This window comes from Anoplopoma fimbria, chromosome 16 (genome assembly GCF_027596085.1).
Source record: "Anoplopoma fimbria isolate UVic2021 breed Golden Eagle Sablefish chromosome 16, Afim_UVic_2022, whole genome shotgun sequence".
NCBI classification, from domain to species: Eukaryota; Metazoa; Chordata; class Actinopteri; order Perciformes; family Anoplopomatidae; genus Anoplopoma; species Anoplopoma fimbria.
In genome coordinates, this window is record NC_072464.1 from 15,303,952 (window position 1) to 15,328,653 (window position 24,702).

At 40.3% G+C, this 24,702-nt stretch overlaps 2 protein-coding genes across 8 annotated transcripts; one reads left to right on the plus strand and one right to left on the minus strand.

Annotated features, from left to right (window-relative positions):
• The first annotated feature begins 2,646 nt into the window (after positions 1-2,646).
• Positions 2,647-13,744, plus strand: tmem198a (transmembrane protein 198a). Its single transcript, XM_054615874.1, has 6 exons — positions 2,647-2,785; positions 6,196-6,434; positions 7,008-7,220; positions 8,089-8,212; positions 12,559-12,863; positions 13,512-13,744. Exons 1-6 carry the CDS (start codon positions 2,647-2,649, stop codon positions 13,662-13,664), a joined length of 1,173 nt encoding a protein of 390 aa, XP_054471849.1. The 3' UTR covers positions 13,665-13,744.
• A 4,234-nt stretch (positions 13,745-17,978) lies between these two features.
• On the minus strand, positions 17,979-24,482 carry desma (desmin a). Of its 7 annotated transcripts, none has more exons than XM_054614848.1 (10): positions 23,882-24,482; positions 22,292-22,349; positions 22,012-22,107; positions 20,924-21,085; positions 20,718-20,843; positions 20,466-20,576; positions 20,031-20,140; positions 19,740-19,786; positions 19,003-19,094; positions 17,979-18,428 (listed from the first exon to the last, which is right to left on the minus strand). In XM_054614848.1, the coding sequence occupies exons 1-10, from the start codon at positions 24,457-24,459 to the stop codon at positions 18,387-18,389; spliced, it is 1,422 nt and encodes a 473-aa protein (XP_054470823.1). In that variant the 5' UTR covers positions 24,460-24,482; the 3' UTR covers positions 17,979-18,386. The 7 variants fall into 7 exon arrangements, with proteins under 7 accessions (XP_054470823.1, XP_054470826.1, XP_054470824.1 ...); XM_054614851.1 differs by having other exon boundaries at positions 20,466-20,507; positions 22,289-22,349; XM_054614849.1 differs by having other exon boundaries at positions 20,466-20,555; positions 22,289-22,349.
• Positions 24,483-24,702: the final 220 nt, after the last annotated feature.

The following is a 24,702-nucleotide window of genomic DNA, read 5'->3' on the forward strand; positions in this document are numbered from 1 at the left end:
GTGAATGCAAAGATAAAAAACATTTGCAGTGATGATTGTGTGCTTGTCTTAATCAGTAAAGCTACAGGTCAAATACAAATCTGCTCACCACTTTGTTGTTCTTACTCTAGGTAGCTGGAATGTGATGGTCCGTGCATGTCAGTGTTACTGCCCGGGAGCTTATCCCGACCAATGTGAAACTAAGTAATTTCATTTCAAAAGCTGGTCAAAAATTGGACAATTTTGGATTTCTATTCCTTCTTGAATCCCACTTCTGTGAAGTTTTGTTTTTTCCAAAGCACAATGCTGGGGAAGAAAATGATTTTTGGTTTGACTGTTCAGTGCTCTCAAGGAGTTGTATTGCTAAATATTACCATGGCTGCTGAAGTGTATGCGTGTGTGTGTAACTGTGGGTCTAGGTGTGTGCATTTGTATGTGTTTGTGTGTGTGTGTGTGTGTGTGTGTGCGTGTGCGTGTGCATGTCACAGTGCATCAGTGCCCCTTTCATGCAATCAGACTGGTGAATATGCGTGTAAAGTTTGAATGTGTGTGTGTGTGTGCGTGTGCAAGAGTCAACACAGGAGAGGGAGAGAGAGAGTAGGTTAGTATGTCATCTGTGCCCCGACATGGCAAGTGCAGTTACCCAAGGGAGAAAAACAGACAAAGGTAATGGATCCAGAGCAAAGGAACATAAAATCTCAAATCTGGGGCTTTACCACACGGAGAGTCTGCAGATAAAGAAGAGATTTAGCAAGGAGTCACGCATGGCTAGTGGAAACAGTGTAAAAGGAAATTATTGTGGGAAGACTGGACCTTTGCATGAATTACTGCAATTGACTGCATAGTAGATGTAGTATAGTGCTTTTTTCATGAAATAATGATGATGCAGAATAAAATACTGCCAATTATGCCTCTTAGAGGATGTTTAAAGGTATCCATCCCTGATCGAATCGTGGACAGTTATTCTACTGTATGTGTTTTGTGCAAACTTTACTTTGACTTTGATCGCTTTTAATTAGCTGATGACACAGAAACTACCCCAAAAAAAAGTACCAAAGTGGAAGCCCCAGGCACATTTTTATCCAACAAAAGTCCTCATCAAATACCTCTAAGAAAAAGGGTATTGGAATTTCCAAGCAGCGTTTCTGCAGCTCACACCACACTCCTAATTGATCTGCTTGTGTCTTTTAGTGACCCAAAGGACACAAGGAGATAAATTAAGAATTAAGTTATCAATACTGAGCTGTATTGTGTAACAGAACATCTCTACATAATATCTCATTAGATGAGAGCTTGTAATATAAGTTACCCTCTGGGTGCAGAAAATGAATCATGAAACCAGTAATTTCTCATAAACGACAAACAGTGGAACAGCAAAAGCTGCCCTATGACTTCATTTACTCATTAAAGTTAAATGAAGTCATTGGAGTCTTACAGTTGGTAATCATACTGAATTACTGGTGCAAAAAAAGGCCATGCTTATACATTCATTTTGTATGTTTAATTAATTAAATGTATGGATTATTTTCTTATACGTTTTTCATACTGCAGTCCAGACTTTGTTTTGTTCTTCATTGGATGTGATGTGTTTCTATTGCAGCTGCTTTTGTCTCATAAGTTTTGCCTTACCATCCCAAATGGAAAAAAATGATTCCACTCATAGATCTTTGTTTCGAGTTTTGGTTCCTGAGATCCTATAGTCCTAAAATGAATAAATCAGTTATTTTGTTGCTCATGTTTTTTCTTTCTTGTTCTTGCAGTTAAACATACATTCCAGTATTACTATGTTGAAGTTTGATCTTGAAAAATTGTCCACCTGTTGATTTAGGTTATTTATAAAATAAATGGCATATATTGCACTGAATGCTCAATACACTATATGCAGCATTTGCAGCATGAACAATCAATCTATTCCCGATTTGTGTTTCACAACAATAGTGAAACATGATACATGGTCGATACTGCAGCCCTACTTTGTACCATATAAAGCTGTGGCAGAGCAGTCTTTCAACTTGACAGTACAACAGCAGTGAGTGAACATTTGCTGATGAATTATTTCAAGTGGATAATTAGAGTAGCGGTTAGGAGTGTTTTTTTATCCTTTGGAAAAACTAAGGCTTTGTAGCCCAAATAAGAAATCCACAGTCTTATACTTCCCACAACATGCAAATTTATGTTAATGGTTTCTTTTGGTCTTTCCATGGTAACCATTATGTTTGTGCTGCAGATCTTCTGCTACCGGTCAAATACTTTCAAACTCTTGGCAACTGTTTGTTACAGCCTCTACTGTGTACCCAAGTGAATGATATTGGCTGAATTGCTATATTTTAGCATGCAGTCATTTCATCTGCAGCAGTCGTTGTGAAAGTGGCTGTGATATACTGGGGTGTTTTTGTTTTAAATTTGTAATGCATGCTTTCTGCTTTGTCAGCACTCACAGCTGAGTACTTGAAATGACCAATCAATAATCACTCTCTCCTCTTTTCTTTCTCTCTTCTCACTCCTGCCCTCTCTCTCCATCACTTTCTTTCTATGCTCCACCTTTGCAGGTAGACACATCTCAATGGGTGAGACCCACTGATCCAGTCATCCCTTCACATCCCCGCCACTCCTAACCCCTGTCCTCCTCTGTTGGCCTAAACTCCACACCCCTTCACTTCAGTCACCATGACTTCCACCAACCAACTGCTGGGTTTGACCGAGCTGAACCTGAAGTGTGACCAGGAGATTGAGAGGAGATATGAGATCGTTCCCTCAGTGGTCTGCTCCATGTGCTGCCTCTTTGGAATCATCTACTGCTTCTTTGGTAAGTGAGAAAGCAGCAAGTTTGTTACCTTAGGGCAGAGCCAGGCTAGCTTATTTCCTCTGTTTCTAGGCTTTATACTTAGCTAAATAAACCATCTTCTGCTTGTTATTTCGTAGTCACCGAAACTATTTTCTCATCTAACTCTCAACAAGAAAGCAAATAAGCATATTGCCCAGCATGTCAAATTATTCCTTTAAAATTAGCTTAGCAGAATAATGTCAAAATGTATACAATTGTATATCATCCATCAAAAGTGACCTGTGCAGTGTGAATTTGCAAACAAACATAGAATTCTCTTTTACAAAAGCGCAAATCTAAAAGAAGATATATGGACATCTGCATGTAGCATTTATGACAGACACGAAGAAAGATTGACATGACACTGATATAACTTCCTATATGTGTAAGTGCCAGCAAATAATTGGAATGAACAACATGTCGCCATAGAGCCCTGAAATCTCATTTCCAGTTCATTCCACTCTGCTGGTCTATGATGTTATTGATTTAAGAGACAACAAAGGTTGTCTTGTTTCTGGCTATGTGAATCAATATTGAAATCTCATTCCTACAGACTAAGCTATTGTGTCATTGCTACATGTTTGAATGTTTTCTTAGAATTCCATCAAATCCCGAATATCTGTTTCTCTACACCCTATCCCAAATTGCAGTCGCCGGCAGACAAACTAAAAAATTGGACTGCCTGCTGTCTTTTACAGAAAAAAAGCATCTTACATTACATTACATTACATTACGGTCATTTAGCAGACGCTTTTATCCAAAGCGACTTACAGGAAGTGTATTCAACATAGGTGCTCCCTATTCAAAGGCATGTTCCCAGTTCTTTCAACTAAATGTTACAGCAGCACTGCTGATAGAAAAAAGAACCACAGAGTTTTGCTATTAATCCAAAAATACCAGTCCTAACTGGTTTTTGGTTTGTTTTCTCTGTGCCATCAAACCAAGACTCATACTTTATACACGGATCCATTTATGTTTAGATGAAAAAAGCTTACTTGAGGCTGAATTTTGTGTCCAGTGAGTGTGTTGGATTGCACCATAATAATTAAGGGCTAATCCTAATGAGTTTGGATGTATATTCATTACAGGAATGTGTTTTCAATAAATAATTAGAGAGAGAGAGAGAGAGAGAGAGAGAGAGAGAGAGATGTGTTTTAATGGAGTTGTTTTCATTGCAACAAAAAATAACTGATTACAAATTGTATTTCCTCTTGAGCAGGGTCTGGCATAATCACATAAACATGCTCAAATAATGACATTGCATTCTGAATGTTTCATGCATATTTGTTAAAAGCTACAAATAATTTCAATATATTGCAGTGGGTTGGCTTACATGCCTGATAAATTGTTTAATTGCAGCTAAATGTTAGCACCAGCTCTTAAAGTTTCTAGTTGAAAAAAACAAAACAATTTAGAGAATCACACTGATTATAAAAATTGTTTCATACATGCTTCCATAAAATTAACAGCAAGGCGTCATGTTACAGGGTGGGACACATTATTTTACCTCAAATATTGCTCCTCAGTCCTACACCATCTGTTGTCTATTTGTTTCTCTGGTTTTTGACAGCCTACTCAAAAAAATAGATTTTCACCCTCAGTGCCAGATCTTTCTCTAAACAAACACACCGTATCTGCAAACAAGACACAATGCATATTGTTGGCCTTGTTCAGAAACTCCACACTCACATTTGAAATGACATTTCTGCAGTCTGAAATTGAATCTCCCTCCTGATAGAACTGTAGCATTTGGTTAAGTTCCAAGGTCTTGAGAAGAAAAGGTTAGCTGTCTTTTATTTGGTCCAGAAAACAACAACAAAGTTGGAGCATTAAAGATGAGTGATGTTTTAGGGACAAGATGAATGAGGCAAAAGAAGAGGGAGGAGGAAAGGAGAAATCCAAGAGCTGGAAAAGCCAGAGTGAACAGTTGGGATGGAGGGTTTGATGGCTGGAGGAAAAACCAGGGAAGCAACGAGGAACAAAAGAGGGAGTAGGAGGGTTGGAACAGTGGGGGAGATAAGAGTGAGGAGAGGAGAGGGAGAGATGGTTCAGAGTACAACCAGAAGATAAAGAGCGGTCAAAAAGAGGCATGATATTTCAAAATGTATTAATTGATTGACAGATTGAGACTGATATTGAAAAACAATTTGTGACGGCCGCTGACCAAATTAATGTTCAGGTGGTATGATTTGGAAATGCTACATGTCAGAGCATATATTCAGACGTGCTGTTACAGAAGACAAAAAAACAGCTGTGAAAAAATACACTGGCTTTCACCGCACTTTTCCTTTTGAGGTATGGTCACGAGGGATGAGCATGGAGAATGGTTTGGCTGAGAGGAAGAGTATTGTTTGGCTCAGCTGTGCAATGCCTGATTACACATAGATAACAATCTGATGTTGGTTCCCCTCGAGACAGACAGAGAAAGAAGGAACTATAGAGCAAATAAAAGGACTCAAATATTAATAAACGCAGAAGCTAGGGCCAAGGAGATTGTAAGTCTTGATAGTTTGAGCTTTTAATGCTTTGGCGTCTTTATTCATAGGAATAAAGCACATTAAAATGATGATAAACTGGTGAGAGATAAAGAGAGAGAAAGCCAAGGACGGGAGGGACCATACGATGGGGAAAGAAAAAAAAAGTAGGAGAGCAGCTGTTCTATTCAGCAGGCCTGTTGACTAATGAATGTGGATGACCTTTTGTAATACGATGATTATCATATTTTAAAGCAGTTTCATAAAGGTTTCTAGAGACTGCTCATAATGAAGAAATGCATACTTTACCCACCAAAGGCAGGTTGCTGTTTATTGTTTTGCTTTTCATTTTCATGCATCATCCCTATGTTCTCTGTTCAGATAAGATAACAGCCTTTATCTTTAAGAACTTGCAAAAGGAGTCTACACTTAGTCAGCTACATTGAGAAAACCTTTGAATTCAAGCATGAAAAAAAAAGAATAAAACTGTCAGAATAAATAATATAAATAATATAGTATAATTTATTTATCCTTCATATATTAGTCATAAACCACCATTGTAAATTGGACCAGGAAGGAAGTTAACAGGTCAGACGTTTGATTGGTGGGATCTGCCAGATGAAATACAGAGCTACACTGAAAGACAAAGAATATGGAGAATGCATGGACATCAGCTAAAATGGCTGCTTTGGATGGCTTATGTGTAAAACATGAATGTCTATGGTTACAACTTATAAAGGCTTTCAAAAATACCTCGTTATAGAATGGTCCCAAAATACATATTGTCGCTGTCACCATAGGTTGGCTTTGATTTGTGTAAAGAGAAACCAAACCATATACACAGACAGTCACAGCATGTACCATTGTTTGTATTCTTGAGATAAACTTACAGTGGTCTATTTCCCAACTCTCCACCAGGCTATCGATGCTTTAAGGCCGTATTGTTCCTCACAGGCCTCATGTTTGGCTCTGTGGTCATCTTCATGTTGTGCTACAAGGAGAGGGTGATGGACACTCAGCTGAGCGTAGAGGCGTCGGTGGGCATCGGCCTGGGGATCGGGACCCTGTGTGGCCTGGTGACCATGTTGGTCCGCAGCGTGGGACTGTTTATGGTGGGCCTGCTGCTGGGCCTGCTGGTAGGAGTGGCGTCACTGGTGGTGAGGAGACACATTTGATTTTGCATTATTTGGAGTTATATTGATCTGTGTACAGAATGTCAAGGAAAATAACATAGGTAATAGGCGCTCTTAGGATAAGTGGTGAAAGCATTGTACACAGAATCACACAAAAAACTTTTTGGGCCCAGTCACGTAAGAGAGTGGAAAGTGTTTCCAGAAGATTCTGTAGAACTCATGTTTAAATAACCTTGAAATGATTCACACTACATACAATACAAGCTAGCCACCTTTCTATTTAACTTGTTATTTAGGGTGCTGGCAAAAAGATCTCCAACTACAAATCAGCAGAGCAGCACTTAAGAAAAATTAGGGTAATATAATAACTGACTGAAAGCCCCAACCACTAGGATGGCCTTCAGGTCTTCTATTTTTGAAGAAGATGGTGACTATAAACCATTATGCCAAAATAGATGTCAAAGTTCTTCATAGATCAGAAAACTTTGCTACAATTAACAAATCCATTTCAAATTAATATCATATAAATATGACCATGCCCTAATTCTGGTGATTAAAACTGCCAGAGTAAAATGACCCCTTCCCTCTCTCACCAAGGCCATGGAGGAGTTCTACCACCCCAGAACCGTGTGGGTTCCTCTGGGTATTCTCCTGGGTTCTGGGACGCTGTTTGCCGTCCTCACTCTTCAATGGCAGCGCTGTTTCGTCACCCTCTCCACGGCCACCTTCGGCTCTGCCATCATCACTGTCACTGTGGACTACTTTATAGAGCTGTTCGCCTTGGTGCACTACGTCTTCGAGAGACTCCGGGTAGGCTCATCTGTGTGTTTCTGTGTTAAACTCTTAGTGGCAGGGAGAAACAAATGCTGTTTATTTATTTGAAGTCACCTTGAGGCATCTTTTTTTTCTGTGTGTTAGTTTGTGGGTGTTCATTTGTGTGTGCATTTGATATGTGTTTGGATGAAGGAAATGACAGGATGAGTAAAGCATGGATAATAAATCTTCAATTAGAGTACATGTAATTGTGTGATGTCATAGTGGTATATAGGAATACAGTCAGCTTCATACAAATGCAATTGAAAATTAATTTGTAATTGAAATACCAAAATGGAAATGTCTGTCTTTGAGCTAAATCAGTTAATTAAATAGCTGACAACACTAATGCAAATATCTTGGAAATCCAATATTGGCATAAAACAGTTCATACTGCGAAACGGCCTGCAAAGGACCTGTAGTGCCTTGTATTGAAGTATCTTAATTTATTCAGCTACTCCAGTCATTTATTTACATCCTTTATTCAATTTGTAACACTGCCCTAATCTAATTCTCATTATCAAATTTTCAAAATACCTATCAGACCTCATTTCATTCACTCAACGGAGAGATGAGGTTCGATTTGTTTGTTAAGTTTCATTTGACTAAACCCAAAGACTTCTGCATGTAGACACTTGGTGCCCTGCTGGAGCAACTGTGGTTTATGTTTCTTATTTAAGACAAACTTTTGATGTTTAACATTCATATTGATATTTTACTGTGTTATACTTTTAAGTGCAAGAACAACTCTGAGAACTTTAAAGAGGTTTTGAGAACCATAGTGAGAAACGACTTACTTTGCACAAATTATTGGTTTTATTTAAATGAAATAATTCATCTAAAATTGTAAATGTAATGTTTGCAGGTGGCGCCAAAGAAGCCAGTGTGCTGGTTCACTTGGGTCATCTTGGGGGTGTGGCCTGTCCTGGCCCTCCTCGGAGTGCTGATCCAATGGAAAGTCACTGCCGAGGGATTTTCTCACACAGAGGGTGAGTGATGCTGCTTCATACACAACCAGACTCTTTTAACCAGGTTCAAAATGTAACTTAGGACACAGATAGTGTTGTGGTTGGAGCACCGTGTTTAGGAATCACTATTTTGACATATTTGTTGATTTTGCTTCTTGGCAGCAAAAGATACTTTTCAATCGATTTCAATCAAATTTTCATAAAATTTGATTGAAATCATGATGTTTATCACTTTAAGAACAGAAATAAGAAAGGTATATGAAAACAAGATGTATTAATATAAGACAGGATTTTTTTTAAACCCGGGGGTCATGACTTGGTGTTTAAAACATGATTACAACAGTGTTTCACAACATGTTGCACAACATCATATAAGCTGACTTTATAACACTGACATTATAAAAAAATAAAAAAGATATGAGTTTTTCAACTGCCCATTTTTCATTGGTAATTGGATATTATGTAAAAAATATGTACTTGTCACAGTACTGACAACAGGGTTCAGGACTGAAATGCAGTCACTTGTAGTGCAGGTCGAGTAAATGGAACCAGAGCGGAAACAGGTTACAGTTACATGCAGGGGGAAATCAATAAAGCACTACTGAGGGAGTGTAGTGGTCCGGTGATATAGTAAGGTGGGAATATACCAGGGACATATCCTGGACAAAGGGAATGGCAGGTTTGGAAAATTCCATAAAAATTTAGCGACCTGGGGGAAATGAGAATGTCTGAGGCTGAAGGAACAGGTCTTTACAACATGCCAGAATACTGAAGCCAAGACTTTGATCTTTCCCGTAGAGAATTTGAATAAAAGCGTAATAAAAAGCAAATGTATTCATGAAAATGCACAAACACACATCTTGTGAATTACTGCTGAAATAAAGCTACAGTCTGACACAGCTTCTGCTCCAACCTTGGTACACACGATGGATTAAACTGCTGATCAAAGAGAGGCGATGCTCACCTCGCTGTGCCTGCTTGTGGCAAAGCAGACCACAGACACAAGCTTCATGCGAGGCTGAAGAAAAACCCACCTAACCTTCCGTCTATTATTATGGGCATTTTAGGGCAATGTGGTAGAGGCTGTATTTTCATATAAATATCTAAGAATCTTAATAGACACTTCTCTCTCTTTTAAGATTATTCAGCAACTTGTGAAGAAGTTGAAGCTGAGGCTGGGTTTTTATTTCAGGAAAAAAAGTTAGACTAGTTGCTTCTACTTTTATGTCTGGGATTGATGTTTTAAAGATGCATGCATCTGCTCAATGCCTTCACCCTTTAGATACTGTATACCATGGATCCTTGAGGTTCATTACAGATCTTAAGGCCCTCACTCACCATGTCCTGCATCGTCTTTCCGAATAACTGACATGTTCCTATTAATAAGGCAGTTCTTAATTTGCTTCCTTCAAAACTGTTTAAATGTATCCATCTGAAAAAAGCTGGAAGGTACTGTCTTTGCTAAGTGCTTCTGTACACAACGTCCTTCTTGAAATGGGAAAAAGGGCTTTTAGGTGTTCTGCTACTGTGGCTTGGAATTTGTTGCAGATTGATTTTAGTCTAGGGGAGCTGGCGTCTCGAAGTGTTTTCAAAAATAGTTTGGAGGAGTTGGAGGAAGGTACATAAGGTTGTAGATGCTTTAACTGAGCTAACCTCTGTGTGATCCAGGATGTGATGAACTGAGTCTTAATTTTGGTATACTCATGCTGTGATCTGAAATTTTATTTACTGCAACTGTTGTTACAGATGTGTTGTTTGTCTGAAACAGCTCAATGTGTTGCTGTCTGCATTGGCTATGACGCTCTTGTTAAGTAGGTTTTTTCTCAATGATTTTCCTGGTTAAATACTTTTCAAATAGGACATAAAAATAAAAAAGCAGGATGGCTGCTGCTATGTCCGAGCATTAAGAACTGTGTACTTGAAGTTTGCTCATTGGATTTTCAATTAAACATGATTTCAATTCAGTTTTAAAACATTTTAATTATATCTATATATTTGATTTTATCTTTAGTCTTAGTTACTCAGTAAGCATGCCAAGAACACAGAATGATGATAAGGTTTATTTCAGTATCAGTCTCACAAAGGCCACTACAAACTGGTGACATTTTATCAAGATGGACAAATCTATCCTATTTTTATTAAATAAGCAGTTTTATTGGCAGCTTAAGAAATCACAGCCATTGTGAGGACAGGGAGCACTGTATGTGTTTGTGTGTGTGTGAGGTAGAGTCTGAATACACCAGCATTAGTGTTGTTAGCGGAACGTGCCATTTAAAGAGACAACCTTCATCTGTTCTGAAAGCAACCAAAACACAGATGGCAAGATCACTCTCTCTCTCTCACACACACACACACACACACACACACACACACACACACACACACACACACACACACACACACACACACACACACACACACACACACACACACATTGTTAATGCAGCACTCAATACACAGAGTTCATACACATAAATAGCCTCAGACAGAGGCAGAAATATACAAGGGCAAACTAACTACACTCACATGAACTCTTGTTCTTAATCTTTGCTGGCGTGTGACATGCAGGGTGAAACAGTGTCTTAGAAAAAGTCACACATGGGCTCAAATAATGGGATTAAACAGCAGGCTGTCATGGCTTCCAGTCAGAGGGTGTCGCCAAGGAGATAGAGGAAGCTTTCTAGTATTATTTTGAAAAATGTGCAATATCTATGGGGGAAAGAGACCCAACAATGAGAAGCCACATGAGGGAAACATATACAGTATAGGCAAAAAAAAAACATTACTAAATTTATGCATGTGTGTTGAATCCTTATTGCCATATCTATAGCCTGTGTTAGGGAAGAAGAATTAGGGAGAGGCTCTAACAAGAGATCTATGAATGTTACTGTAGTTACTCCTGCTTTGTGATAAGAGCCAGGTCAGTAAGGGTCACCATTGTGTCACTTACCACTATAAATGTACCTATGCAGCCTGTATCCTTAAATGTAACTTAAACAATACAACATATTTGCACTTTTCAGAGTATGTCTGTCCTCAATGATGGAAAGCACTGTATTAAAAGACATAGAAGGTTGGGGGAAAGGAGAGAGGGGAAATTGGGAGCAGGTGTACTGGGGGAAGGGCAGGGGAGGGTTATAAACTGGGGCACAACGGGTAACCAGGGCACCCAAGTGGAGCAGTAAGGAAAATCATCTGTCTGTCAGCTCGTTGAGTAGGACTCAGGCATGAATGATTGAGCTCGCATATGTTCGCACGTTTTTTCTTTTTTTGTTTGCATGCCTGGCCAGCGATGGAACACGCACGCATGCATGTGTACTTAATACTTGACTGACATAATTCAATCACAACCACCAAACCTGAACCATCATAACCAAACTGTTAACACAAACCCTTAGCCTAACCTGAACCTAAACTCTAAAACAGCCTTTTAAAGAAGTGGGGACTCGCCAAAATGTCTTCCCTACCAAGCTCTAAAGCTCATAATAGTCCACACAAAGATAGATGAACCAGAGCACACACACACACACACACACACACACACACACAGACACACACACAGTAGCATGTCGCCAGAGGGGCCTGTGGTGGGGTGAGCTGAGGAAAAGAAAAGGGGGTATCATTAAGCAGTTTCCCTGGCAGATGGTGCCTAGTTAGCTGTCCGCCCGCACAGAGAAACAACAATAGACCTTATAACACTTCCACACCAACCCACACACTCTTTAACTGAGACGCATACTGTTCATCTTTTCATTATTAGGTTCAGTGTTGTTGTTGTACATGCGGCAGCTTTTTGACCTAATCATGAAATATTTCCCCGGCACAACCACATATTAAACCTGCTGAATCATTATGCTTACAAAACATGCATGACTAAAAATAATCATAAGGGTAATCAATGGACAGCAAGACTGAATGAATTTTGGGCATCCTCTGCTGGGATGGGTGTGAGAATAATACGAACACACTCACCCACTCACAATATGTCAGTACATGCTGCAAGGAAAATTATCCGTCTGCAAAAGGACTGAATTGAATGAAGGAAAGGAGGAAGTGAATGTGTTTATTTTCTTCCTTTTCCTTTTTGCAACCTGTATTTAAAATATCCCCTCTTAGGCATGGCTAACCTTCAGCATTTAAAGATGATTTAAATATTAGAAAACATCTGATTGGAGGTTTCTCTTGTTTTTTGTCAGTCTGAGTGATTTTAGGTGTGTCCTTTCCTCTTCATTTAATCAGATACGTTTGTTTTATTTGACTATAAAAGCTGTATTGTTCTGTCTTTATCATCCTCTCTCTCACTCATAATTATCTGTCGTTCCTTCGCCCTCCACACACTATCACATCTCTGGTCTCTTTGTCGCCAGTGGTTTTGAGTCGACAGCAACGGAGGGTTCAGCTCATGCGAATCAGACAGCGGGAAGAGAGGCTGAAAAAGGAGAAGGAGAACAAAAAGAAGAAAAAACGAGACAACCAGAAGCCCACCCACAAGCAGAAAGCCCACACCCATCACCACCACCACCACCAGCAGTACCATCACCCTGCCGCATCCCACCCACATAACCAAGCCCAGAGCTCACAGCCACCTAAAGTCCCTCCTCCTCAGACTGAACCAGGCTACCAGCGCAAGGCCAACCCTAAAAGGCGCTTTGATGGAGATGTGCTGTCACCGGTGAGAAACCGTGACTCCTTATTATTAAGATATAATAAAATAAGCTTTCTACTAATATCTTCAATGTTTCAATTTCATGTGCAAATGACTTAGATCAAACAAATATACAAAAACATGTGTCTTTTCACTGAAAAGCACACCTTTTGAAATAATGCGTATATTTCCAGAAACCAGAGATCCTTTTTCAATCTGTTCTCCTTTTTTTAATCAATGTCCTTAGTCATATTCTATATTTGACTTATTCCATATTTTACCTTTAAACACATAGTTTGACATTTTAGGAATTTTTCTCTCTTTGCCAAGAGTTAGATGGAAAGTTTATTCCACTCTCATGTAAGTACGTTCAATATGGAACTGGAGCTAGCTGCTAATTAGCTTAGCTTAGCACGAAGATTGGAGACAGCTAGCCTGGCTCTGTTTGATGGTAACAAAATCTGCCTCCATTCATATTGAACAGACAGATATGAAAATGGTTCTGATCTTTTTATCTAACCCTTGTAAAGAAAAGTGAATAAGTGTACTCTCCTTCAGCAATGGTTTTACAGAAGTGTACTCTTTCCGCTGTTTTTGCACTTTACTGTCATTATCTATCACAGCCTGTTCGCTTTGTGATTCTACCTCAACCATGTATCCTCTGTCTGTCCACAGAGCTATATCAGGAGTTTCAGGGACAGACAAACAGACAGACGAGCCTACTCCCACAGTCGAATGATGAGCCGCTCCCGCATGGCCGAACTCGACTACGACTGCGGTTCTCGAGTGCCCCTCACAGCTCCCAGTGGTCCCCCAGTTCGCATCTGAGACAGGGAAATCTACATAACAACACACACAATTACACAAGGCTACTTCAAACCTCTTCTTTACTGTTAGGGATAGAAAACCTACCCATACTGTGCCAACCTTATCAACTGTCTAATAACCCAAAAGGAACGCAAAATGTCCCAATAAGGTGGTGAGTCCCACACTGGTTTTTTCTCCTCTCAGAACTGTTACAAGTTGTATTTATTTGACCAGTTTGGTCCTGTTCTATTCTTTATGACTGTCTAGACACAAGAGCAGCTCCTCTTCATTTGGATGGAGCAAGAACTGATTGCTTGTTCGAATTTCAAAAACAGTCATGACATACTGTATTGGACATTGTTCTGGAGGACACTGGAAATAATGGACCTGTCTGGTGGTGGATTTGATTGAAATATCTCTGTCGAACATTTGATTTAAAGAATGTTCTGGTTGCTTCAAGCCATAAGAACTCATTTCCAGTGGGATTGCAGTGGGGGGAAATAATCAAAACACTACTTTCTCCACAGGAGGGCTGCAACTTTTCAGATAAAAATGCATCACATGGCTTCCATGGAGTCAAGGTAGCACACAAGCTCCAATTAACCTTCTACATCATCTTTATTGCTTCAAGGATTCCATTAAGAGCACTCAGATGACAGAAAAACAACAACGGAAAAAACAGGGCTAACACTGAAACAGAAAGGCAGCTCTTCTTCATAATTTTCTCCACTGAAAGGTCACCGTGTGAAGGGAGGTGTACATGAAGTCAGCCTGTTATCTTCACTGACAGCCTGTGAGTCCAGACATGGCAGCACAAGTCTTCTGCTGCTTCACACTGCAGAACAGGAACTGCTTTTACGTTTGTGTTATTTCAACCACGAACAATCCATGTGTCATCGTCTACATTTATGCCATTTTCCAAAGGGGAATGTGCTTAAATCTCATCACTCTCCTTTTTTCCTTAATGGCCAGCTGTTTTTTTTACCATGGACCTCAGGAGGAGACACATCCTTACCTCCCCCTCCTCTATTTGAAAGCTACTGTATGTAATAATCCTTGTTGACGTGATTCTGAACGCTCACATGTCTCTTTTCCTCTTCTTGTCCAAGAAAAGGTCGACCTTTGTTGAATTTGTCAGCTGTCTAAATATGCTGTTTAAGCACAAAGACAAGAAACTGCTATCTATTACTGGTCATCCAGGAATTAGACAGTTGAAATTCAGAGTCTGGAGGGAAAAAAACATGGCAGTGAAAATGTTAAATATAGTGTGTTTGTGTGTGTGAGTGGACACAGAAGCCCTGTGGTTAATGATGGATTGCACCACATATTGGCTAAGCAGAGGGGGGGATTCATTGTAGTGTTGCTGAATTGTTTTTTTTCCCCCTTTTTTTTGCCAGTATACTAGTCCAGTTTAATATGTGAATCTTATAGTTTGTATGAAGTGTTAAATGATGAAAAGGAGGAGGAAGATAATCTCCTGTAAATGATGAAACATAATGAAAAGATGAAATCTTTTGCAAATAGCGCCCTCTCATGTTTACTGCTGGACCTTTTTTTTCTAGACTAACTGTATTTGTGTGCATATGTTTGTGTGTTACATGCGTGTGAATGGCTTTTGAATTCAAACGTGCTCCGAGCATTAATGTTGTTGTGCCGAACATCCAGAGAGGGAGTTAGATTTTTGTACAAGCAGTGTTTTCAGTACCATGGAACTATTTTTGTTTTATTTGAACCTCTTCATTGGAATTACACTACCAATGTTATATTTTTACTTGATGAGGTTTAGATGAACAAAAAGATTTCAAAGTACTATTCTTAAATACTAAATATCTAAACATGGGCTTGGCACCAGGACCAATCATTCTCAACCTTAACCCATTACTGCATGAGAAACCTTGTGTAACTGTTTCAAATGTGTCAGTGTTTCAGTGTGTCACTGTTGTCATGTGAAAACCTCAGATTTCCATTTTGAGTTTGTTGGTTCCAGGGTGCACAAAACACAATCCCCATTGACTAATAAAAAGGACCAACCATAGCCTATTCTGCCACAGGATCAACTCCTCTCTTCTCTTCTTGTTACCCCCTCTTGACATGCATAATGCTAAGTCACCTTCTATTCTGCTGTATTATTGTTATGCTAATAATATTTTTGCAATAGTGGATCTACAAGTGTTATTCTGGGTTATACTTACACTTCAGTCCTGTTTTGGGCTCCTTTTGGGGTTTCACTCTAGTCATCAATTTCTTTAACATTTTAGAGAGACAAAAATGTACCAGATGGTAATCCAAAACATTAGCCCTGTTTGTAAGTGGGGCCTGAAATGAGTAAGAAATAAATTGTCAATTATTTTTACTAGTTTTTTTTTGTTTTCTATTATTTTCTGTTTTCTGTGCCCATCGCTACTGAATATTTGTTGGGGAAACACTTGTTGTAGATATTGAACTGTAAATAATTTTCAAATGTGCAACTGTTTTCTTTAATTTTCATGTTTACACCATGACCGCTTATGTCATTTATCCAGCAGATTGGACCTGTTTTTATATTGTGTTACTACTGTATTTCCTATTGTTTTGAATTGGCTGGGTGGTGGATGCAGTTGTATGATTCTCATCCTGTTGTTTCAACGTGTGATGTTGAAGAGCAGCAAACAAACTGAGCCTCAACTGATTATCAGCAACCATCAGTAATTCAATAATTGCTCCACATTGTGAGAAGAGACGACAATTCATTTTCTTACCTGTTTAAATCTGTATAAATCACCTTGTAATTATAATTATTATTATTATTATTATTATTATTATTGATAGCATGAATTTATATGGACCTACAATATGATAAACATTGTGATTCTACATCTGATTGATTTGTTTGCCTCCACTGTTCCTACATAGTGATTTATGTATACAAAGAGGGAATTCATGAGTACAAATAACAAATATTCTCTGAAGCATATACAAATCATGGGCACCGGTGCCACAAAAACGTGTAACAGTCTGCCTAACTTGCACTCTCCTAACCTAGTTAACCTTTTTAGTGGTGTTGAGTGAAGCTTTAATGGTCAGGTGAGCTGAACTATCGAGCATCGTTTGACACTACACCTAACACTTAGAAAATAGTAAATGTACAGTTACATGTAGAGGGGTTGTCGCATGTAGTGTGGCGTATCAGTGCAGGGCACACACATACACACACATATGCATTTTTCATAACAGTCACAGTTCAGAGAAAACTGGCTATATTGTAAATGAGGTCTCTACCTCAATGTATTTATGTGTTTTAAAAAAAAGGTTGAATGAAAATAAGAAAAAAAGCTTTGAGCAGCACAACAAATGAGCCACATGTAACATTTTCTACACCTTAATTCCTCCACACATACGTTTACCAGGTGATAGAGGAGAGGTCACAGAGGTAAGCTGACTTCTACTGAGGGAAATTGAACAGGAACATATTTTTATTGTCCAATAATGATTTGGAAGCTGATGGCATTGGTGCCAGCTGCGAATAATTCAGAAAGTTTTGATCTGCATGGCTCCAAAGCTTTGAAATGACTGCCTCTCACTTTCTTTCTCTCCGTGTCTTTGTTCAGCCTCGTCCCTTTTTTTTTCCCTCTTTGTGTCTGAATAACCTTTTCATTACATTTGTACCCTCTCTCTCTCGTTTTCTCCCTGTACCACTCTCCCGGTCTCGCTCTTTTTCTTGCATGCTCGTTTATTGTCTGCCCTTGCTGCATCTTTCTTTTTCGCTCTCCTCCTCTACCCCCACTTATTTTTTTTAATCTTGGCTGACATTTTCAGCCCAGTGACTTCATACACAGACCGCACAGACTATATCATTCTTGATGCTGTGCTAATCTGCTTCCTGCAAGAAACAAAGCACGACCCAGGCCAGCTCATTAACAAGCCATTGTTTGCTTTTCCTTGCACCGAGATCAGTCCTTACTGATCTTTTCAACAGGGAGGCAACTCCTTTTTTCTGTATAAAAGTGAATTAAATGTTAACAGAAGACGGTTACGCTTGGCTGGGAAAGCTAGTATCGTTTCAGAAAGCTAAAACAGCTCACATCAGATGATGAATGCAGTGGGTTGAAGTAGTCCATAAAGGAACCAATGCAAAGGCATTAGCAGTATCCGAGGAATACTAATGAGTACATTTAAAAGGGAGACTATCTTACACAATACATGTGCTATGTATACTGACTCTAAAACAGCAAGGTTTTTTCTTTTATCACAAAATCTTTACAAACCGGCTGACTCAAGTGACAAACGGTGATAACAAATGTCTTTATTAGAGATTCTGGCCACAGGGAAGCAGCATAACATGGTCACCCATACCCATACAATCACCCAGCACATGCTCAGACTTCAAACATGACTGAGTTCCTTTTTTCATCAGATGTTTCAGACACAACATCCTTCCTTAAATCAGTTACACAAATTAAAACCTGTCTTAATCAAGTTATATACTTGTGCATTTGCACAGAAAGACTTGGAATATGTGCAGGGAAACGTACTGTTACAATATCACCTTTGAGCATGGTGTTTAAGGCACTTTGATCCGTCATGCACGTTGGAAACCTCCCTGTGGATACTGGGCCTACACAAAGCCTTGTTGTTCATTTGAAACTCTATACTTGCCACTTAATTTATTTTTGCAGACAAGATTTATCAAATTCAGATGTTTTTTGAGAGAAGGAAAGTAACATCAATAAAGCATTTGGTGTTTCTAACGTTGCTCCGTCCAGTCTACATGATGTCTTGCTGATGCTGTGTGGACTCGCTGACAACCTGAGGAGGAGAAAGATAAAAAAATATTTTCATTATCTACGTTAAGGACTGTAGAGCGTTCTAGATAATACGTGACAGTGTTTTCGATCAACAGTGAAGAAGGTTTTTTTCGTTTGGAGTGAAGTGCTGTGCATAGGGGTGGCTACTGAAAGTGAAGCTTTTTGATTGTAGCCGGTGAGGAGTGTTGAGGTGCACAAACTACAAGATTGCAGGGATTTTCAGGTAGTTAAAGACTAGAAGTGTTGCTTTATACTCTCTTTAGGATCCGTTCTGTCATTGCTGTCATAGACACATGCAAACTTAAGCCTATTTTAGGCACAGATCCGAAATATGGTAGTTTGCTTCAGCCCACAGTGAACAGATGATAGTGGGATATTGGAACCAGACTTACACACTGGGCACTAGCGCCCTGGCTCATAGAATACTTCATCTGGATAAGAATATAACAAATGAAAAAGATTCAGTATGAAAATTATAGATGTCATCTCTAAATAGCTAAAAAATATAGGTGCAATATATTGGGCTGTGGGTGTGTTGAGTGTCACAGTATATTTGTTTATGTGTGTGCTCAAACCTCTCCATCGCGGGTCTCTATGGTTTTGATGAGAACGGTCTTCTTGGAGTGAACCTCTGAGGAGCGCTGATGCTGGGACTCAGGACTGGTCTCTGAAACAGAATTCAAACAGCTATTTTACTACTTCATAAACTCACACAAGAAGCTTTGCTACACTCACAAAAAAATGAATTCAGTCAGAATACACTAGCTCAGTATTGTTCTGTTTAATTGGCTTCAAACGACATGACGACATGCCTTGCACATGAAGGGGGCAGCCAGGAAACAGTCCGTGGAGCTGGTATGACTGCCACTTAAAAGTTTTATATTCAAACTCATAATCAACTGCACTCACTGTACCTAATACATCATCTTTAATTACTGCTCACTGTTTTCATTTAAGCAGCCACAAAAGTGGCTCAAGGGGACACATTGGCAAAGATTAATTGCACATTCGGACTATTGATAATTCAAGCGAATAGGCTAAGTTGTGTGATTATTGATGACTGGCTTGTTGATGATTGCCTATGTGCATAAAAAGCCATGAAGGTTTTTAACATGTCATATGTTGCCACACAGTGGTGAGAATGTGTCACTGCAGGTACGCAACATGTAAAGCCCTCAAAATAGCACCTTCCATATACAGTCACAAGCTATAATTAGTCTTTTCTTTTATCCTGCATTGACTCATCCGGAATGCAAAATGGATTTTATGGGTATTTATGTGTGAAGGGAATACTGTGTACTGTTGCTCCTACCTCTGAATCCAATAGAGGAATAAGCAGACTGGACTGGCAAAGTGATCCTGAAGGAGAAACACATAATTCCATATCACAAGCCGGTAATGGTAGCGAAATACTAAAAAACAAATGACACACCACAACGTTAAAAAAAGTTTGATTGGAAGGGATAAGTCAAAGCAAAAGCCGTATTGCTTCACCCACATCCGAATGTGAACAACACAAACACACACACACACACACACACACACACACACACACACACACACACACACACACACACACACACACACACACACACACACACACCTGCTCTCCTCTCCCTCCAGCAGCTTGCGGTAGGTGGCAATTTCAATATCAAGGGCCATCTTCACATTGAGGAGGTCCTGGTACTCCCTCAGGTGACGAGCCATATCATCCTTTAAATCAATACATAGGAATTTTGATTAACTGCTCAAATAAACTTCACATCAACAGTAAATGGACCAAAACTGTTTGAAGGAAAGCTGTTGTATATTCGCAATAGCTGTAAAATCCCACACACAGGCAGTGTTCCCATTGGAGGTATCAGGTTGTCAATTATTTTTTTTAATCAGCTACATAGTGACTAGATCTATGATATCTATTCAGTGATTATCACCAGAGTGAAAAATATCCTGAATTCTGCACCAGTTTGATTCTACGTCCTATAAATCGCTGGATTAATGAACTGGAGAGTCTGTGTAAAATCATTAAACTAATTACCTTCATTTTAGCAATGTCTTCCTCCAGCCGTGTGATGTTATCCTGGTAACCAGTAGCCTCGCGGGACATGCGATCCTCCATGTCTCTCATCTGGCGCAGCAGAGACTCGTTCTACAAGGTCACAGAGGCATGAAGTTAAAAGTGGAAGAGAGTGGTCAAGAAAGGCTGTGTGCCTTGCAGAAAGTATAGATGTTTTCATTAAGAAACAAAAAAAATGGAATAACACTGAGAGGAAGTGCAGGCAAAACTCACGGTGCCCTTGAGTGAGTCAATCTCACAGGTGAAGGACTGAATCTGGTGCCTGTACTCCATGGACTCCTGCTTGGACTGACGCAGCGCATCATTGTTCTTATTCACAGCCAGGTTCAGATCAGACACCTGAGGAGAGACGGGATGAGGTCTTAGCAACACAACATCTGTGAGTGTGGTGTGTGTGTGTGGGCGTGCTCATGTCCTACCTTAGACTTGTACCATTCTTCAGCCTCTGAGATGTTCTTGGCGGCGATGCCTTCATACTGCACACGGATGTCCCTCAGAGCGGCAGTCAGGTCGGGTTTAGACATGTCCATCTGGACTTGGACCTGAGTCTCCTGCATCTGGCTCTGCAGCTCACGGATCTCCTGCAAGGTGACAAGAGGATACAAATATAAATATATATTTTAAACTAAACAAGAAAGGAATTATGACAGGATGGTTATGAGGAAGAAATCATTTTTTTGTGGGGAACAGATTAAGACACAGAAAGCAATTACATTAATTACCAGTATACAAAAAAATCCAATTTGGCATCTTACATCAATGACATTTACATATTCATATAGAGTTAATAAAAAATGTCAAACCACAAATTAGAGCGGTAGTACATTATTAAAACAATATTAGAAATCAAGAATAGCACTGATTAACATTGTGAACTACTACGCTTTGGTCCTTCTCAGCTGTCTTCTGGTCAAACCAAAGATATAAAAAGCTTTGCATCTGTTCACATGCACACATTCTTTCTCCCTCTCTATCTCCCTCACACACAAATTGACACAGACACACACAGACACACACAGATACACACTGACACACACAGACACACACAGACACACACAGACACACACTGACACCCAGACACACGCACACAACAGCTGACATGCTCTCATACCAGTCGGCAGTTCAGCATTTCTGAGAGGTCAAAGCTGAGGCAGAGATTGACAAAATGACAGGAAGAGAACTCAAGTGTGCCGGCATATGTGTGTAGTGTGTGTAGCTCGGTCTGTCCTTTGATGTCTGTGGGTGCATGTGCACAAATGTGTCCATTGCACTTTTTGCATTTGCTTTGCTCAAAACCTATATATATCCCCTAACAGTTACAGTTTGTATTGGAAGACTGTGGGACTGTGTAAATGTTCATTCAGAGGCTTAGACATATTAAATGTTACAATATAGCCTCACATAGAGTTGTTAAATGCTACAGCACACACCATTCTACTGACATACATAACACATAGACATACTGCAGGTGAGTTGGCCTGCAGAGTTTATAGACATACAAACAGACCTCTTCATGAATCTTCTTGAGGAAGCCAATCTCCTCTTGCAGGCTCTCAATGCGTCTCTCCAGGTCCAGCCTGGCCAGAGTGGCATTGTCAACATCCTGGATACAACACAGAAACAGAACTATTTTAATCATAGCATAACGTGTTGATGAGAGAGTGAAGAAAGTTGTGTGGTGCATGGAGTGTTTCCCCTTTTACTTAATGCTTTGGGGGTAAAATGAGATATGTTGAGATGTACTCAAATATAAAGCTGTGATTTTATGGAAATCGAGAACGTACGGCTCTGAAGGCAGAAAGGTTGTTCTCAGCCTCTTCCTTCTGGTGGATCTCCTCCTGCAGTCTGGAGAGAACAAGGGCAGAGATGGTTGAAACACAAGTGACTACGAACAAAACAACTGTGTGTGAGAGCTTCTTCCCCAGGGACCAATTACTAGACAAATAAACTATTTGCACCTCTCATTCCTCCAGCTTTTTGCACTTTCTTATTTTTTCGGCTCATAATATTGGCACATCTATTTGTGTCCATATCCACTCCTTTTTCCCCAAAAGGAGGGTGGGACCCCACAAAGTTAATGTGTCCTTATTTGTGTCCTAACAACATGAGTAATAAATGCTCAAACACACACACACAAACACACACATTTTCTTTTTGAGTTGTGGTGCAGTTGCTGTCACACTGTCAGGGTCAAAGGTTTACAGTGAGATAGGAACAGAGGTGAGCCGTCGCTGGTGCTGCCTAGCAATTTAACAGTTTTCCTGTTGTCTGTTGGTGTATATAAATGTGTGTGTGTGCGTGTGCGTGTGTGTGTGTTTCTGGTGTGTGTGTGCGTGCGTGCATGCATTGTAACTGCTGACAGGCAGGGGGTCTGTGTGTGTATTTTGATCTCAGTGAGAGCAGCAGGTGCTTTGGCAAGCTTCACTCAATGCTGCAGGCAACAATTTAAAAATGGCTGATAGAGAGAAAGTGAAAAGGGAATGTTTGTGTAGGTGCTGTGTAATGAATAGGAGATATGTGTGTGTGTGTGTGTGTGTGTGTGTGTGTGTGTGTGTGTGTGTGTGTGTGTGTGTGTGTGTGTGTGTGTGTGTGTGTGTGTGTGTGTGTGTGTGTGTATGTGTTTGTGTTTGTGTGTTTCTATATACACTTCAATTTAAGTGGTGTTGCTTGCTATTTCAGTGTCAGAAATACAAAATCCTAAGGGCTGACCCAGTAGCTACAAATAGACCACTCAGAGATACACCCACATCACAGCTCTCTCTCTCTCTCTCTCTCTCTCTCTATGTCTCTCTCTCTCTCTCTCTCTGTCACACAGTCTTTTGGAGTTTTTTAAATGTTTGTTTTCGACATTCACAAACAACCAGCTGTGTCTGTTCATCTTTCATTTGTTTGTTTGTCTACTTCTCTTTCTGCTTGGCTAAAACTTTATCTTTCTGTCTGTCCGCAGCTTCATTCTTCATCTCTCTCTCTCTCTCTCTCTCTCTCTCTCTCTCTCTCTCTCTCTCTCTCTCTCTCTCTCTCAACATCTTTGATGCCATTTCTCCATCATTTTTTCTTCTATATAAGCATCCAGCCATGAGTCACCATGTTTTTCTAATGTAGACAAGCAGTTCCCAACCTGTGGGTCTAGACCTCCCAAGGTGTTGCAAGAAAAAATTGAAGGTTCATTACATGGTAAATGGAAAACTGTACAGTATTACTATTACACCTATTTCATGAAACGTAGAAAAAATATTTGGTTAAACTGCTCATCACAGGCCAAAAGAGTTATGAACCCATGATGAAGACATTTTAACTACCCAATAATAAAAGTATATAACGGTGCGTCCATTGGTACACGTCAATCCATCTGCTCATTCAGCCATCCTCTAACCTACCTAAGCTTCAGTTTCTGCAGGTCATCAGCCAGGTTGTCTCTATCAACCTCCACGCGGGCGCGCTGGCTGGAGAGGGCCTCTATTTGCCTCCTCAGCTCCCTCATTTCCTCCTCGTACATCTCAGCCACGCGGCCGGGCCCCTCACGGCCCCTCAGCTTCTCGATCTCCACCGTCAGCGCTGCGTTCTGCTGCTCCAAGAAACGGACCTTCTCGATGTAGCTTGCGAAGCGGTCATTGAGGTGCTGGAGCTCAGCCTTCTCATTGGTCCTTGTGTTGAGGAAGTCCTGGTTCATGGCATCGGCCAGGTTGAAGTCGAGTTTCTCGCCAGAATAAGTGCGAACGGCTGCAGAGGAGCCATAGCCTGCTCCCCCAGCACCAGAGGACACCCGGTAAGAATAGGAAGGATTAGCATTCTTAACCTCGTAGACTCTGGAAGACATGTGGCTTGCAGCAGAGGAGCTGCGGCCACCACCTCCAGATGAGTAGAGGGAGGACATTGGAGTTGACCCGATGCCAGAGCCGAAGGTGCGACGGTACGAGGAGGCCGACTGGGCCGAAGAGGAATAAGACTTGCTCATGGCTGGTTGACCGTTTGGTTATCTTGTGGTGCTGATGGAGCTGCTGAGACCCAACTGTCCCTCTGGGTGACTGGGAGAGAAACGAAGTGAAGAGATACCAGACACTGAGCGCAGCTATTTGTAGATTCAGCACACCCACTCCCACCCGAACCCCTCCTCTCCGTCCTCCCTCGGTTTCAATTCACCCTGTCTGTGATCCCACAACCTCCAACTCCACCCCTCCACTTTACCGTAACCTGCTTT

Coding starts and splice junctions, on each gene's coding strand:
- tmem198a (XM_054615874.1), top strand. CDS start 2,647: ATGACTTCCACCAACCAACTGCTGGGTTTGACCGAGCTGAACCTGAAG. Junction 2,786..6,195: donor AATCATCTACTGCTTCTTTG/GTAAGTGAGAAA, acceptor ACTCTCCACCAG/GCTATCGATGCTTTAAGGCC. Junction 6,435..7,007: donor TAGGAGTGGCGTCACTGGTG/GTGAGGAGACAC, acceptor TCTCTCACCAAG/GCCATGGAGGAGTTCTACCA.
- desma (XM_054614847.1), bottom strand. CDS start 24,459: ATGAGCAAGTCTTATTCCTCTTCGGCCCAGTCGGCCTCCTCGTACCGT. Junction 20,844..20,923: donor AAGAATGGTACAAGTCTAAG/GTAGGACATGAG, acceptor GTCTCTCCTCAG/GTGTCTGATCTGAACCTGGC. Junction 18,429..19,002: donor TAGAGACCCGCGATGGAGAG/GTTTGAGCACAC, acceptor TCTCCTCCTCAG/GTTGTCAGCGAGTCCACACA.